Source organism: Lipotes vexillifer, unplaced genomic scaffold, assembly GCF_000442215.2.
Source record: "Lipotes vexillifer unplaced genomic scaffold, Lipotes_vexillifer_v1.1 scaffold554, whole genome shotgun sequence".
Lineage (NCBI taxonomy): Eukaryota > Metazoa > Chordata > Mammalia > Artiodactyla > Lipotidae > Lipotes > Lipotes vexillifer.
In genome coordinates this window covers 1,565,594-1,580,261 of record NW_006794635.1, presented here as the reverse complement: position 1 = coordinate 1,580,261, position 14,668 = coordinate 1,565,594, and the positions used below count along the sequence as shown (strand labels likewise).

At 36.3% G+C, this 14,668-nt stretch overlaps 1 protein-coding gene and 1 non-coding gene across 3 annotated transcripts in view; both read right to left on the bottom strand.

Moving 5' to 3' along the window:
• Nucleotides 1-14,668, bottom strand: part of SNX14 (sorting nexin 14) — a 68,618-nt gene that overhangs the window by 44,026 nt on the left and 9,924 nt on the right. The window contains exons 2-6 of one of the 2 annotated variants that reach the window (XM_007467324.1): nt 9,430-9,550; nt 8,290-8,366; nt 8,130-8,208; nt 4,526-4,569; nt 2,200-2,287 (exon numbers count right to left, since the gene is read on the bottom strand). In XM_007467324.1, coding sequence (XP_007467386.1) covers nt 2,200-2,287; nt 4,526-4,569; nt 8,130-8,208; nt 8,290-8,366; nt 9,430-9,550 — 409 coding nt within the window. The remainder of the gene's footprint in view (nt 1-2,199; nt 2,288-4,525; nt 4,570-8,129; nt 8,209-8,289; nt 8,367-9,429; nt 9,551-14,668) is intronic. The other variant, XM_007467325.1, reaches the window with a different exon arrangement.
• On the bottom strand, nt 3,316-3,388 carry TRNAE-UUC (transfer RNA glutamic acid (anticodon UUC)). Its single transcript has one exon. It is a non-coding gene; the product is annotated as a tRNA-Glu (tRNA).

The following is a 14,668-nucleotide window of genomic DNA, read 5'->3' as shown; positions in this document are numbered from 1 at the left end:
CCCCAAAAAAAAAAAAAAAAAAAAAAAAAAAAAAAAAAAAATTACTCTTCATTTATCCCTGCTCTCTTGGTACTCAGTGATTATAAATTAGTCTCATATATATATTTATCAAATAAACAAGATGTTTTCATTTTTAAATATTTTATGGAATCTTGTCTTCTGAGAATACGCACAAAAATTTTCCCTTGTAAGTTCCATTTTAGAGACTTCAGGTCAAAATCAAAATGGTAAAATAGTGAGTTTGTCACTAAACTTTGATTACAAAAAGAAAAAAAAAAAAACCACTGTGGACCTTAAATGATTGTTTTCATTATCCCCAAACTCCCAATTTACATTAGTCAGGCCATGTTATCAAGGATATAACATTGTACTAGGAGTGACATGACCCAGGCCTAATCTTTTGCCCATCAACTACCTCTGACACTTTGACAAAGAATATTACTAACTTTCTATAAAATAGGTATGATAATGACCCACTTATCTCCCAGGACAGTATACAGATAAAATGAAATGTACCATAACAATCCAGAAAGTGGAAAAAAATATTTGAAAATCATATATCTGATGAAGGAAGTATACCCAGAATAGATAATGAACTCTTAAATCTCAACAATTAAAAGACAAATAACTCAGTTTAAAAAAATGGGCAAAGAATTTGAATACACATTTCTCCCCAAAAAAGATACACAAATGGCCAATAAGCAGCTGAAAGGACGCTCGACATCATTAGTCATAGGGAAAGGCAAATCAAAGCCACAATGAGATACCACTTCACACCCACTAGCATGGTTAGAATCAAAAAGTGAGATAATAACTAGTTCTGGCAAGGATGTGGAGAAATCAGAACCCTCATACACTGCTGGTGGGAATGCAAAGTGGTACAGCCACTTAGGAAAACAGTCTGACAGTTCCTCAAAAGTTAAACACAGAGTTACCACTTGACCCAGCAATTACACTCCTAGGTAAACCCAAAAGAAATGAAAACAAATATTCCACCCCCCCCCCCCCCCCGAGAAAACCTGTACACAAACACTATGGCAGCATTATTCATAATAGCCAACTGATGGATGGATGCATGCATGAACAAAATGTGGCATATCCATACAACAGAATATTACTCAGACATAAAAAAGAAGAAGTACTGATATAGCTACAACATACAACATGAACAAACCTTGAAAATATTATGCTAAGTGAAAACAACCAATCACAAACATTATGCTAAATGAAAGCAAGCAATCACAAAAACTACAGAAAGGATTTTATAGTTAGCATGTATTATATTCAGTCAACCAACAATCCTACCACTGGACATGTTTTCCTTTTCAGACTTCCTTATTATAAACTATACTGCAATGAATCTTTGAACATACATTTTTACAAACTACTGTGATTATTTCTTTAAAATATACTAAGAAAAAAAACGGAATTAAATTTGGGAGCACAGACATTTTTAAGTCTTTTAATAAAGATTACCAAACTGCCTTCCAGGGTAAGAGTTACATCAATCTGAATTTGTACTTGCTTTGCCTGTTTCCCCATAATCACCACTGCTAGATATTATCATGTTTTTTACCTTTCCCAACCTGATAGGCAAAAGAACAGTATCTCATCAAAAGACTATATTTCATGTGAGACAACATATTTTCAAATATTCACTGGCCATTTTATATGTTTCTTTTGTGAACTACTTATTCATAATTTTTGCATATCTTTGCCACAGTACTTGACTGTATTGTTCACTTCTCAAATAGGTATAGAAACATTTAGCAAGATTTATCTTTATTTACTAATGGCAGATACGATATGCCAATTTATTGTCAATATGTTCAATTCTATCGAACTGACAAGGCAGTAGACAAGTATTTATGTCTACAGCCAACACACTGTTAAGTATATACAGACAGAAACTCAAACATAAACAAACTATGGCTTGAAATTTTTTAAAAAGTAGATCATAATCATTACCCTGTATTCAGTAAATTCATCTAACTGGAACATGAATTTTGTTTTCTCTAATTGTCTTTTTATTTCTAATTGCCACAAACCAAGATATCCAAACATTAAAATAAAGAAAGCAAAATTGATCAATTAATCAAAAGTAATCCATTTACCTTTTAATCTAAAAAATTAAAAGTGAGGAACAAAACAAATACATACAGTATAGAAATTCCCAAATTTCTCATTATAAATATATACCTTGTGAATCCTTCGAATTAAGACAGATGCAAGAAACCGTAATATAATTCTCAGTTCATCAACAAAGGACTCATCATCTGTTACATCCCTTCAATTGAGGAGAAAAGCAAGCATTTAGAAGTTCAAAGAAATACACAGCTTCCTCTTCTAGAAAACAAGGAAAGTCTAGAACTGACTTTCTTTCATTTACTTACGCTACTTTTTTTAACAAATAATGCATTACAGTAGAGAACAAAAGAAACGTACAAAGAATAGAAATCTCCCATAATTCTAGTACCAAGACATAATTACTGTTAACTAAATTATAGTACATATTTCCCTGCAGACATTCACATGTACATGGTCATATTTTTAAGATTTTTAAGATCATTTTCTAAACATCATCAAATATCTAAGAAATAAAACAAAGAATAATTTTGAGAAGCAACAGAATTACATACTAAATTTTAAATTAGTTTAAATATTTCTAGATTAATAATATAAACTAATTCTAAAAGTAAGGAAAAACAGTGTGTGTTCTATTTGAAAAAAAATAAACTGAAACTCAACTGCTTTTAAACAGAAATTTTGACAACCTTCTCCTGAGTTTTCCCGTAGTCCTGAGGTCCCTAGAAGAATAAGGATACTTCCCTAATCAAAGGCAAGAAAGATAGGTACGTATAATGGTGATATTCTGAACTTGAAGATGATGCTACCTGTTAAGTCTCTTGGTAAAATAAGGAAGATAATTGTATCCATCATGCTTCCCACTATTAACTCCAAGGAAGGGGGAATATCACAGCATCAAAGGAGAAAATACAGACTTTAACATTTACAAATACAGCCATATTTTATGTCTGAAGAGTCATAATGTGGGTGTAGGGGTGGGGCGGGGTTGCAGTGGGGAAGTTTTACAACAGGATTCATTTTACAAAAGGCCTCACCATCAACTTTACTTAAATGGCAAATGCCCCATATTTAAGACAGACTCTAATGTAAAAAATTAATTTATATAAGCTTTTCAGGAAAATATGCCATATAAACTGAATATTAAATTTGTTTTAATACACTATAGATCAACTCAACTACTAGCATTTTTTTTTTTCTGGCCATGCCACGTGACTTGTGGGATCTTAGTTCCCTGATCAGGGATCGAACCTAGGCCCACAGCAGTGAAAGCGCTGAGTCCTAACCACTGGACCACCAGGGAAGTCCCCTACTAGCATTGTTAAATTAGGAAATTCAAAATATACTGAATCTATATAAAATTTGGGTAGTTATCATTAAATATTACATCTGTAAGTCATACAGGTTTAAGTGTTCAAATACATAACTAAATACATGATGCTTATGTAAGGGAACATCTGTTTTATAACATAACTTGGGACTTCTGATTGTCAAACTATACTTTTTTTTCAGATCCATATCCTGCTAAGCATAGGGCACTTGTACATCACATCAGACACCAAAAACAAAGTTACTTTGGAAAAAACATATTAATTTTCCATGAAAAGTCTACTGAAATTAACTTTCAATTTAATGAAATATCTGAATATAAATTTTTCCTGTAAATGTACAACTATTTCAAATGTAAAAAGTGCATACAAAATAGTAAATCACTCCTACAATTAGCAGTCATGAGAAATTCTACAAGTTACTTGAGGACACGGGGAGGGGGAAATGTAAGCTGGGACGAAGTGAGAGAGTGGCATGGACATATATACACTACCAAACGTAAAACAGATAGCTAGTGGGAAGCAGCTGCATAGCACAGGGAGATCAGCTCAGTGCTTTGTGACCACCTAGAGGGGTGGGATAGGGAGGGTGGGAGGGAGACACAAGAGGGAAAGGATATGGGGATATATGTATACATATAGCTGATTCACTTTGTTATACAGCAGAAACTAACACAACACTGTAAAGCAATTATACTCCAATAAAGTTGATTAAAAAAAAAAAGAAATTCTACAAGTTACTTCTCTTTCAAAAAGTAGCCTAAGTTCCTCTTTGCTATCATTAAACTGTTAATTGATGACCTAATCAATGGTTCTTAACTGGGACCACTGTGCCTCCCAGGTAAATGTGGCAATCTCTGAAGACATTTTTGGTGGTCACAACTAGGGGAAAAAGGGGTACCACCAGCATTTGCTAGGAAAAAGCCAGGGGTGCGGCTAAATACCCTATAAGGCACAGTACAGGTCCCTACAGTAAAGAATTACGTGGTCTAAAATGTCAATAGTGCCAAAATTGAGAAATCCTGGCCTATACTGAAAACATATCATTAGCACACTTAACTTAATGGTATTCACTATACTATAGAAAAAAAGGTCTTATAGAAAGAGCTTACCTGTACCAGGGGTAAATGAAGTTTTCCAACACTAATTCAAGAACCTGCATAAAAATTATTTTTCAAAGAAAAATCAAGTTAGTTAACTCATTCTGGGAAAATAAACTCTATTACTAAGAAATATATAATAAAAACTAAGTTTAGTATCCCATATATTGACATCTAATATCACACTTTCACATGACAAAATGTATATGTCAACTTTACATGGTTGTGATGATGAAAGAAAACATATGAAAAAATACTTTAAAAACCATAAAAAAGAAAAATTACTATGAGAATGACATACATTTTTAAATATTCCTATAATTTAAAAAAGTTTTTAAAAACCTACATTGTTCTGACCCTGAAGCTTCACTGAACCAAAAAAGTTCTATGGAAATAAGGAAAATAATAGGCTAGTCTTTTGCATTCCTAACCCTCTCTGTAAGTCAGTATTCCCAGAATAAAATGAAGAAACAAATATATAAGACTTACATAAAGGGTTAAAATTAGGTTTCAGTGATTATCTTTGAAGCGAGAATAGTGACCAGAAGGGAGCATGAGGGGTACTTCTGGGTGCTAATAATGTTTTTGTTTCTTGATCTGGGGGCTGGCTACGTGAATATGCTCACTTCGCGAAAATTTTAGCTGTACACTGAAAATCAAGTTATATGTGAAAGAGTAACAAAGCAAAACAAAAGAAATCCTGGGTGTTAAACCTTCCATTCCTTGAGCCTGGGTGGAGCAGTATAGTTTAATTTTTAAAAGGACTTGTAGCAGTGGGCATTAACTTTAAAAAACACTAGGGAGGGAATGAAACAATGTATCTAATCTGACTATATACCTTCTCTGCAGCAGTAATCAAGACTGTGGACTCTCTAAATATTAAGGCAACAAGATTTGGACTTTTTACTAAAAAAGTAAGCATTAGTGATATCAACTGGAAAAATAAGATACAGGGCTTCCCTGGTGGCGCAGTGGTTGAGAGTCCGCCTGCCGATGCAGGGGACACGGGTTCGTGCCCCGGTACGGGAAGATCCCACATGCCGCGGAGCGGCTGGGCCCGTGAGCCATGGCCGCTGAGCCTGCGCGTCCGGAGCCTGTGCTCCGCAACGGGAGAGGCCACAACAGGGAGAGGCCCCCATACCGCAAAAAAAAAAAAAAAAAGATACATATAGACAGTGTTAGGACACAGAGAGAAGACTAGAAAATTTACCATTAAACATTTCATCTTATTAATATATTATTCCCTCAAATTCAATCAGAAGCCCTACTAAGTTTACATCCTAAGTAGCTCTTTTCTACAGCTCCACTATTCAGGTCCTCATCTTCTCATCCCTATATATAGCAATAGCCTCTAAACTAGTCTCCCTCCTTCCAAGCTAGCTCCCCTCCACCCTCCATAAAGCTGCCAAAGTGATCTAAAACATGTATTTGACCACATCACTCCCCTGCATGAAACCCTCAATATATCAAACCACAACATATCAAAGTTAAGACAAGTGGAGCTGCACTGATTGTGAGGGGGTGAGAGAAAGCTGCTTGCCAGCCCCTGTGACCGTCCACCTCCTTTTCACCTCCCACTGCATCCTGTGAATCACATCTGAAAACTCTAGTTACACAATTTGAAAATCACTGACTCCCGATCAATTAAACTCCTTCAGCGTGGCCTTTTAAGTCTTCTGATGATCTGATTTCTAAAGGGCCATATAAAAATCAGTTAAGAACTACGGCAGTCCTGGGTTTTAGACTGAGTTCTGCTACCAACCATGTATGATACCTGAGAAAATTATTAAAACTCTCTAAACCCTTCCTTTGGTAAAACCATCAAATCAATAATATCACCTACTTCATAGGTTGTATGATTACATGAATAATGCAAGTACAAGTGATTAGTACAATATCTACTATACAGTAAGTGATCGATAAATACTAGCTAATAGAATCTGGTCTCTTCGTTGCCCACATCCTCCTTCGCATTTCACCCTCCAGTTTGCTGAACACTCCACCTTGTTTCAAAGCCTCTCTTTCTTTCCAGAAGCTCTTCCCACACCCTGAAATACCCTTTCCCACACTATCAGGCTGATAAACTTCTAGTTATATTTCCTGACTGCTCCTCTCAACAGTTATGCACTTCTTCCTCTGTGCTAATGATACACCTTGTACATTTCTTCCATTATAGCCTGCATTACATTATATTGTATATGTCTGTTTAAATGGCTATCTCCCCTCCTAGACTGAAGTTCCCAGAAGAAAGGAACCATACCTGATTTCTCTTTTTATTCCTAGGGCCTAATCCAGTCCCTGCCTACAGCAAGATCTCAGAAAATGTTTTTAAATATTGGAGCTAGTATTTATTGAACACCAATATGTGCCAGGCACTAGGCTAAGAGCTTTACATCAGTTTTTTCAATTTTTAAAAAGAAACGAAGTGTCAAACTACAAATAATACTCTTCCTAGAAGTCTTGTCTTCAACAGACCTCAAATCAGCACTCTCCAACAGAAATATAATGTGAGCCACAAATATAATTTCAAATTTTCTAGTAGCTATGTTTTTTAAAAAGTAACTATGTTTTTTTAAAAAGTTAATTTTATGATATATCTTATTTAACCCAATATACCCAAAATATTATCATATATGTAATCAACATAAAATATATAATAGGATATTTTACATTTATTTTTCCTTACTAAGTCCTCAAAATCCAGTACATATTCTACTGTATTTTACATATACAGCACATCTCAATCTGGACTAACACATTTCAAGTGTTTATCAATAGCTGCATGTGGCTAGTGGCTACTATACTGGACAGCACAGTCTTAAATCAGGGAATCTGAAGGATGAAAAAGAGCTTACAGAAGAAATGAAAAAGAAAAATGCCAACAGTTTAGCATTTATGCAGCATACTTTTCGCCAAAGAAAGATACAAACTGGGAAAAAGGACAATTAAGGCAGGATTCAGATGCCTAATGTTATTCTTCAACTAATTAGCATTCAGTTTAATTCAATACATATCTATCAGATACCAACAATATATCTGGCACCTGCACTTGCTGCTGGGAACAAATGAGACCCATTCCTTGCCTTCAAGGACTTGACTGCTTTCTTGGATGGAGAGACCAAGTCTCTCAAAGAAATAACTAAAACATGATATGTTACCAAAAAGGTACGTATGAAATGTGACTGGAACAAAGATAAGAGAACATGCTTTCTATTCCTACACTATGGACAAACACTGAAATGTATCTGACTCTCTGCTCAAGTTAATGTCAAAAATGGGGTCACAATTCAGTAAGATACACATTGGCTCCTTGTAGCTCAGGTCTCCTCTGGAATTACAAAATGGTTATTTCTACTGTCCTATAATAAAAATGACTATTTTTACAAGAGGTAAACAATAACTAGGTAAACAGCACTTTTTTTGGCTAAAATGTCCATTTCAATTAGACATGGGATCCAAAAACATTTCTAGTTTACCATTCAAGTTGTATAACAATCAACTACCAGCCAAGAATTGATTAGGCAGCATATATTAAAATACTCCATGATTAAATATTCCATAGGTATTTAATACTTTCTGCTTGGGTATACATAGCAATTTTATTTAAATCAGTTACCTCTGAGAGAGATGCATCAACCTTGGAAGAAATTTTCAGGTCTAGCCATGGCTGGTAGTTCTCAAGTAGCAAGGCAGGTCTAAAGAAAATCATACAGTTAAACTGCTTGAAATCCAAAATGTAACTGGAAGGATCAACAAATTAAAAGTGTTTAACGTACCTATGTTGTTTACATTTCACTTTACCACAAACAGCACAGCTACGACCTTGAGGAAATAATTCCTGAAGTCCTAACTGCTAAAAAAGGGAAATGGGGAGATTTGTCTTTACTTTATGTATCATATTTACAAAAGAGAATCAACTTTCCAAAAGTTTGTTAATCAATGTATGAATTCAAAGGACATGATTTTTTTTTAACTAATGTCTGCTTTAACACTGAAACCATTCTTTATAATAAATAATACTTGCTATACCAAACTGCCAATAGGAAAAAAATACCTAATGAAATGCTTTACAATAACTAAGCCAAATTTTCAAGCTTAAAATTAAAGTCAATTGTTATGCTCACTTACTAAAAAAAAAAAAAAAAATCAATCTATATTTGAAAATGATACTCTACTGCAAAGGTATAAGAAAAAACTATTTTCTATTTCTCCAAAACCTTGAATTCAATGAGGGAGAAGACGCGTGATAACTAATAAGGTTCCTGACCAAATACGGGGTATCACCTTCAGCTGTGTTTCCTCTGAGTAGAAATATCAACCAACCTGAGATGAGGGACTACATCAACTTGGAGAATTTTCAAGGAAGACTTCAAAGTTCAGAAAAACTATTTTCGTTAAAGAAATATTACTGGTTTGTTTCTATGGAGCAAATAAACATTTAGGGAACAATTAGTTCCCTGTTTGTGTCTGTGCCTCAGAATCACCTGGAAGGCTTTTAACAGGTCCTAATTACAAGGACCTAACCCAGGACTATTCAATCAAAATCTAGTGGTAGGGCCCAGGAGTCTGTACTTTTTAAAAGATTCCTCAGGTGATTCTACTGTACAACCAACTTTGGAAACCTCTGTTTTAATTCACTGTCATCATAGTTAATATGCAGTCAAAGGACACTATAATTGTGGAGCCCAATTTTCTGAGAATTTTCTTTCTATAGCTCCTCCTGGGAGACCTATATACTTTAAAAATAAACATATATGCAAATTTCACTTTAAAAATGTTCTGATGTCTTCCATTATTAAATAATAGCAGATGTATTTTTTAAAAATCACTGCTTTAACATGCTTTCATGAACAATATCGAATAGCACAGGGTCATACCTACTAACTCTTTTAAAAGTAAGAACACATACATTTTACCTTGGGTTTGTATTTTATCGTGAAGAATATATTTGGTAAGAGAGAATCAGGTCCTAATGAGCAGTAGAATGTGACAACTCCAGCAACAAATGACCAGAAGATCATTAAAACATGAAGATACCTTAGAAATAAAGGAAGGTAATTATTAGAACCAAAAAAAAGCATATAACACTAATTTGTCCCTTCATTGATTTCACAAGTTTTTAATTAAGCACCCACCATACCAGGCTGAAGCAACTTCTCCAGTCATGATATTCTGTAATGTATCTACTAGCTATAAGAATCACAGAATGTATGCTATCAAATGTATATTTCATTAAATGTATAAAGAAGTATAACTTCTCAATATTTCATAATTTGGTACCTAGGTTGTCATATTTAGCTAATACCACATTTTTCCAGAATACCTTCTAATGACAGGGTAGTATTCAAACCCCACCAAAATTCTGATTATTTGTCATTAAATCAATTTTACTGAGTGCCCGTTTTGTGCTACATAGTACTAGGCTCTAGGGATACAGTAAGGAACAGCACTGCCATGGTCTCTATTTGCATGGAAAACACTATCTGGTAGGTATAACAGATAAGTAAGTAAATACAATACAGTGTGATGATGTGTTCTATATTATGACAGCGAAAGTATGCATAATATGAGAACTCCTCGGGCAAAATACACAACCCAAACTTGAAAAGACAGAAAAACTCTTTTCCGAGAAAGTTGTGTCTGTGGAAAACCTTAAAGAGTGGGTAGGAGAAAACCAACAAAAGAGGACAGGGTAGAGGAAGGAGGGACTGGGGAAGAGGCAGGGGAATTCAAACTGGAGAGAACTACGTGGGCTAAGATCTGAGCACAGTTCCAAGGAAGAAGTGGCCTTGAGATGAATCTAGAAAAGCCAAGCCAAAGCCACATGACACAGTGTCATACAGTAAGCCATGTTAAGGTGTCTCGATACGGCCAGTCCTCACAGCGCACAGCTCTGACGTGCATACATTTCAGTTGCCAAGACTTTGTGAGACACCAGCCCCCCAAACATCACAGTTCAAATTCTAATTACCGCATCACGGTTGTTAGCTGTGCAAACCATACAGTACAAACTTTGGTGCTAGCTCTTCAGGCCACAAATCACTATGTAGTGAGAAGAGAATGAAGCCAATCCACAGAGAGAAGCAGGAAAATCCAGGAGGTGAAGAAAGTATTGGCAGTATTCCAAACCCTGGTTCTATGTGTCTCTGAGGCCCAGCTACACTCCAGTTCTTTCTGCACTTACATAATCTTCCCATGATTCCCCTCTTTGCCAAACCTAGTGTGAGCTGAGTTTCTTTCATCCACCATCAAGAGTCCTGAGTAATGCCCAGGAGACAATGAAGAGTTTTAAGAAGATTTTAAGAATTTTTAAGAGTTTTAAGAAAAAGAGTAGTAACACCAGATGATCAGTAGACACTCAGGCAGCAATATGGAGAATGGCCTAAACTGGAAACATGCAGGCTAATTAGAAAGCTGTTGAAGTAATTAATCTAGGAGAGTCTACAGATGGCCTGTACTAGGGAAGAGACTTAGAAATAAAAAGCAGCTGACTGTTTTGAGACATCTAGGAGGAAGAATTAAGGGGACTAAGTAGTTGATTAGATGCAAGGAGAAGGGAGAGATTAAAAATCAGTTCCCTTTGGACATGCTGAATTTCAGATATCTCAAGACATGTCAGGCAGAAATGTTCCATAACCAGCCAAATACTGGGTAGTTTAGATCTCTGCAGAGAATATGGGCCAAGGATAAAGGTTTGGAAATTACAAGCATGAAGATCACTGAAGTCATGGGAACGAATGACATGACCAGGGAAAAGCTGCAGAATGAAAAAAGAAGAGAACATAATACATTTAAGAAATAAGCAGAACAAGAGGAATCCGTAAAGGAATCTAGTAATTAGAAGAATTGAGAAGACAACCGGCGGTCAAGTCAAAACGGCTGTCAAGATAAAAAAAGAAAGAAAACATTTCAACAGGGATGAAGTAGTTAACATGATCAAACAGTTGTAAAATAAAGTGAGACAGACTGAGAAGTGTCCGTCAGTTTTAGCAACAAGAGAGCCACTGATGAGCTAGGCAAAAGCAATTTTAGTAGAATGGTAAAGGACTGCAGTGGATTGAAGAGAGGTGGGGAAGTGGAACCGGTATATGTGGATAATTCTCTTTTTAAAGGAAAGAAGAGCTAAGGTGTTAGCTGGAGAGGGACCATGAGGAAAGGTGTTTAGAAAAAACTGATCATATTTAAATGTTAATAGGAGAGAAGGAGAAAAGAGAGAAAAAGGTAGGAGAGAAAAGATAACTTGAGAGAATTATTTTCTCCTAGAGAAGATAGGAGTAGTTGGATTCAGAGCCAAAATAGAAGAAATAGTTATAACAGGAAGAGATATCTCCTCCCCAATACCAGAGAGAAAGAACAGATTGATCAGAATGGAGTCAAACCTGTAGATTTCAAAACAGGAATTTATGATGGCCTTTAGGTGAAACAGGAGATGCTGAGAGTAAAGGGCGAAGCTGGCATGAACGGAAGTTCTAGAAGACTGGGGAAGTTCTGAAACAGCTGCTGGGAAGAAGTAAAGAGAAGGGTATCCTGGGGAACTGCCGAGCAGTACTGAGGCTGAAGAGTTCAATTTACAGGTGTGGGATCTTCTCTAGCAACATTCCGTAACCAGGATATAAACACTAAAAAAAACAAGCAGCATCACTGATCCAAGATTTGGAGTTTGTCAGGTGAGTGGAATATAAGGAAAGAGAGCCAAAGATACTGGCAATAGAGTGGCTGAAGTGACGGGCAATGGAATCTAAGCTAGACTGACTCCAAACCACATAGGAAAAGTAAGTGACAACAGAAGAGGGACAATGGATAGGAAGAAGGCAGAGGAATCGGGAGGCTGAGAAAAGCAGGCTTTTCCGAATGAGAGAAGTAGGCACTGGTCAGCAAGTGGGAGGTTTGATTTTTCAGATTTCACAGGTAGAACACTTTCTGGTGATAACCAGGGCCACCATATGATGGTCCAAGTGGGAGACTGTACAGGAGTCACCTCGAGATAGACTAGCATATTTGATGGGCTACTTGCACAAACACTGAAGTCACCTAGAATGATGGCAGAACTTAAAATGGAGAGAAAGTCTATAAACCAGAAGCTTATAGTACAAGTGACCTGGAGATCAGTGAGAAAACAGACAGATGGTATATGTTTCAAAGGAGTAAGAGACTTCTATTTCCTTGACAGAATAATTTGTACCAGACTTGCCTTCCTGCCATAAACAACTATAAAACTGAACAAAACATGTGCAGCAACTGCTTTTAGGCACTGGATAACAGGCAATATACAGCAACAAAATCTTTAAGAGAAGGGAAGCACACAAGTGAGTTCCACAATGATCCCAGTTCTTTGACTGGGGACAACTGCCCAAGTGCAGCATGGAATAGAAAAGGTTACAGAAGATATTGTGAAGATCTGGGATTTCAGAATTGGGGAATAAAGCACCAAGTAGTAAGAAGGTGAAGACAGATGATTAAAGATGCTTACGTATTATAGACAGTGACCAAGTAAGTGCAAAAGCTGTGAGACAAAGGCTGCACCACCCAACTACATGAAATTGCCTGGTCTCCAGGCTTCCAGGGCAATTCTACACTTGAGAAACATCCACTACATACCGATTATTAAATGCTCTCACTCAGCACTTAAAACATAAACATGATTACTATTCACTCAAAAAACTGCTATGGCTTAATGTTGCCTGCAGGATGAAACACAAACCCCTTAAACCTTTATGCTCCCTTTCAAGCTGACCCCAACCCACCTTTCTACTCTTATTTCTTCTCACTCCTTTATACAAAGCTTCACTCCAACCAATACCATAATTGATATCAAGTTTTAAAGAAACATTAAGTCTGGAAACTAACTCAATAGGTTATACAGGTATTCACAGAGGAAATTATGAAATTCATGTCCATAGCCACTTACTGAAAATCATTTTGAGCCGGAGAGATATGACTCAGAATTCAGAATTTTTAGGATTCTTGAACAGTTTTATAGCAAGTATTTCATAAATAACATAATGTAATATGTTAATGAGGTCTGATACAGTACTCCATAATCAGATATTAATACTTCTGCAACACATATAAACAATAAATAAATAAATAAGTCAGAAATAAATACTATAAATAGTCTCAAGTCTACTGAGGTCAGGTTTTGTTATTAAACGCCAAACTTATGGGAAAAGTTACTTCTTCAGAGTTTTTTGGATCTCAGAATTACAGATTAGGAATTGTAGACCTGTGCTTAGACTGAATGACAATAAACACTACATGCAATATATATACTGCTATAACTATGGCAAGCAATAACTAAGGCATTATTTAAGAAGGAAATCTATAGCATTAAATGCATTAATCCTGTTGTTCTCAACGAAGGGTGATCTCACTGCCCAGGGGACATGTGGCAGTATATGGAGACATTTTGATAGTCACAACTGCAGGGAGAGGGAGAAGGGGACTGTGGTATTTACATCACATGACAAGAGGCCAGGGCTCTGCTAAATATTTTACAGCGTACAGGACAGCCCCCCACAGCAAAGAATTATCTGACCCAAATTACCAACAGCGGGCTTCCCTGGTGGCACAGTGGTTGGGAGTCCGCCTGCCGATGCAGGGGACGCGGGTTCGTTCGCCGGTCCGGGAGGATCCCACATGCCGCGGAGCGGCTGAGCCCGTGAGCCATGGCCGCTGAGCCTGTGCTCCACAACGGGAGAGGCCACGACAAGTGAGAGGCCCAAGTAACGCAAAAAAAAAACCAAAAACAAGAAAAAAACCCACATAACTAACAAGGAACTATTGTATAGCACAGGGAACTCTGCTCAATATTCTGTAACAACCTAAATGGGAAAAGAATTTGAAAAAGAATAGATATATGTATATGCATAACTGAATCACTTTGCTGTACTCCAATATAAAATAAAAATTTAAAAAAAAAAAATTACCAACAGTGTTGAGGTTGAGAAACCTCGCATTAATCAGAGACAAAGAAATGCTGAAAACCATCAAGCTAAGCATTCAGAAGGATGGGGGGGGAAATGTAAATCCAAACACATTAAAAGGAAGGAAACACTAAAGAGAAGAACAGAAATCAATAATGTAGGCAATAATGATAAGACAAAAAAGAAAATTAAGCTGGTTCTTTGGAAAAACTAATAAAATAAGCAAACCTCT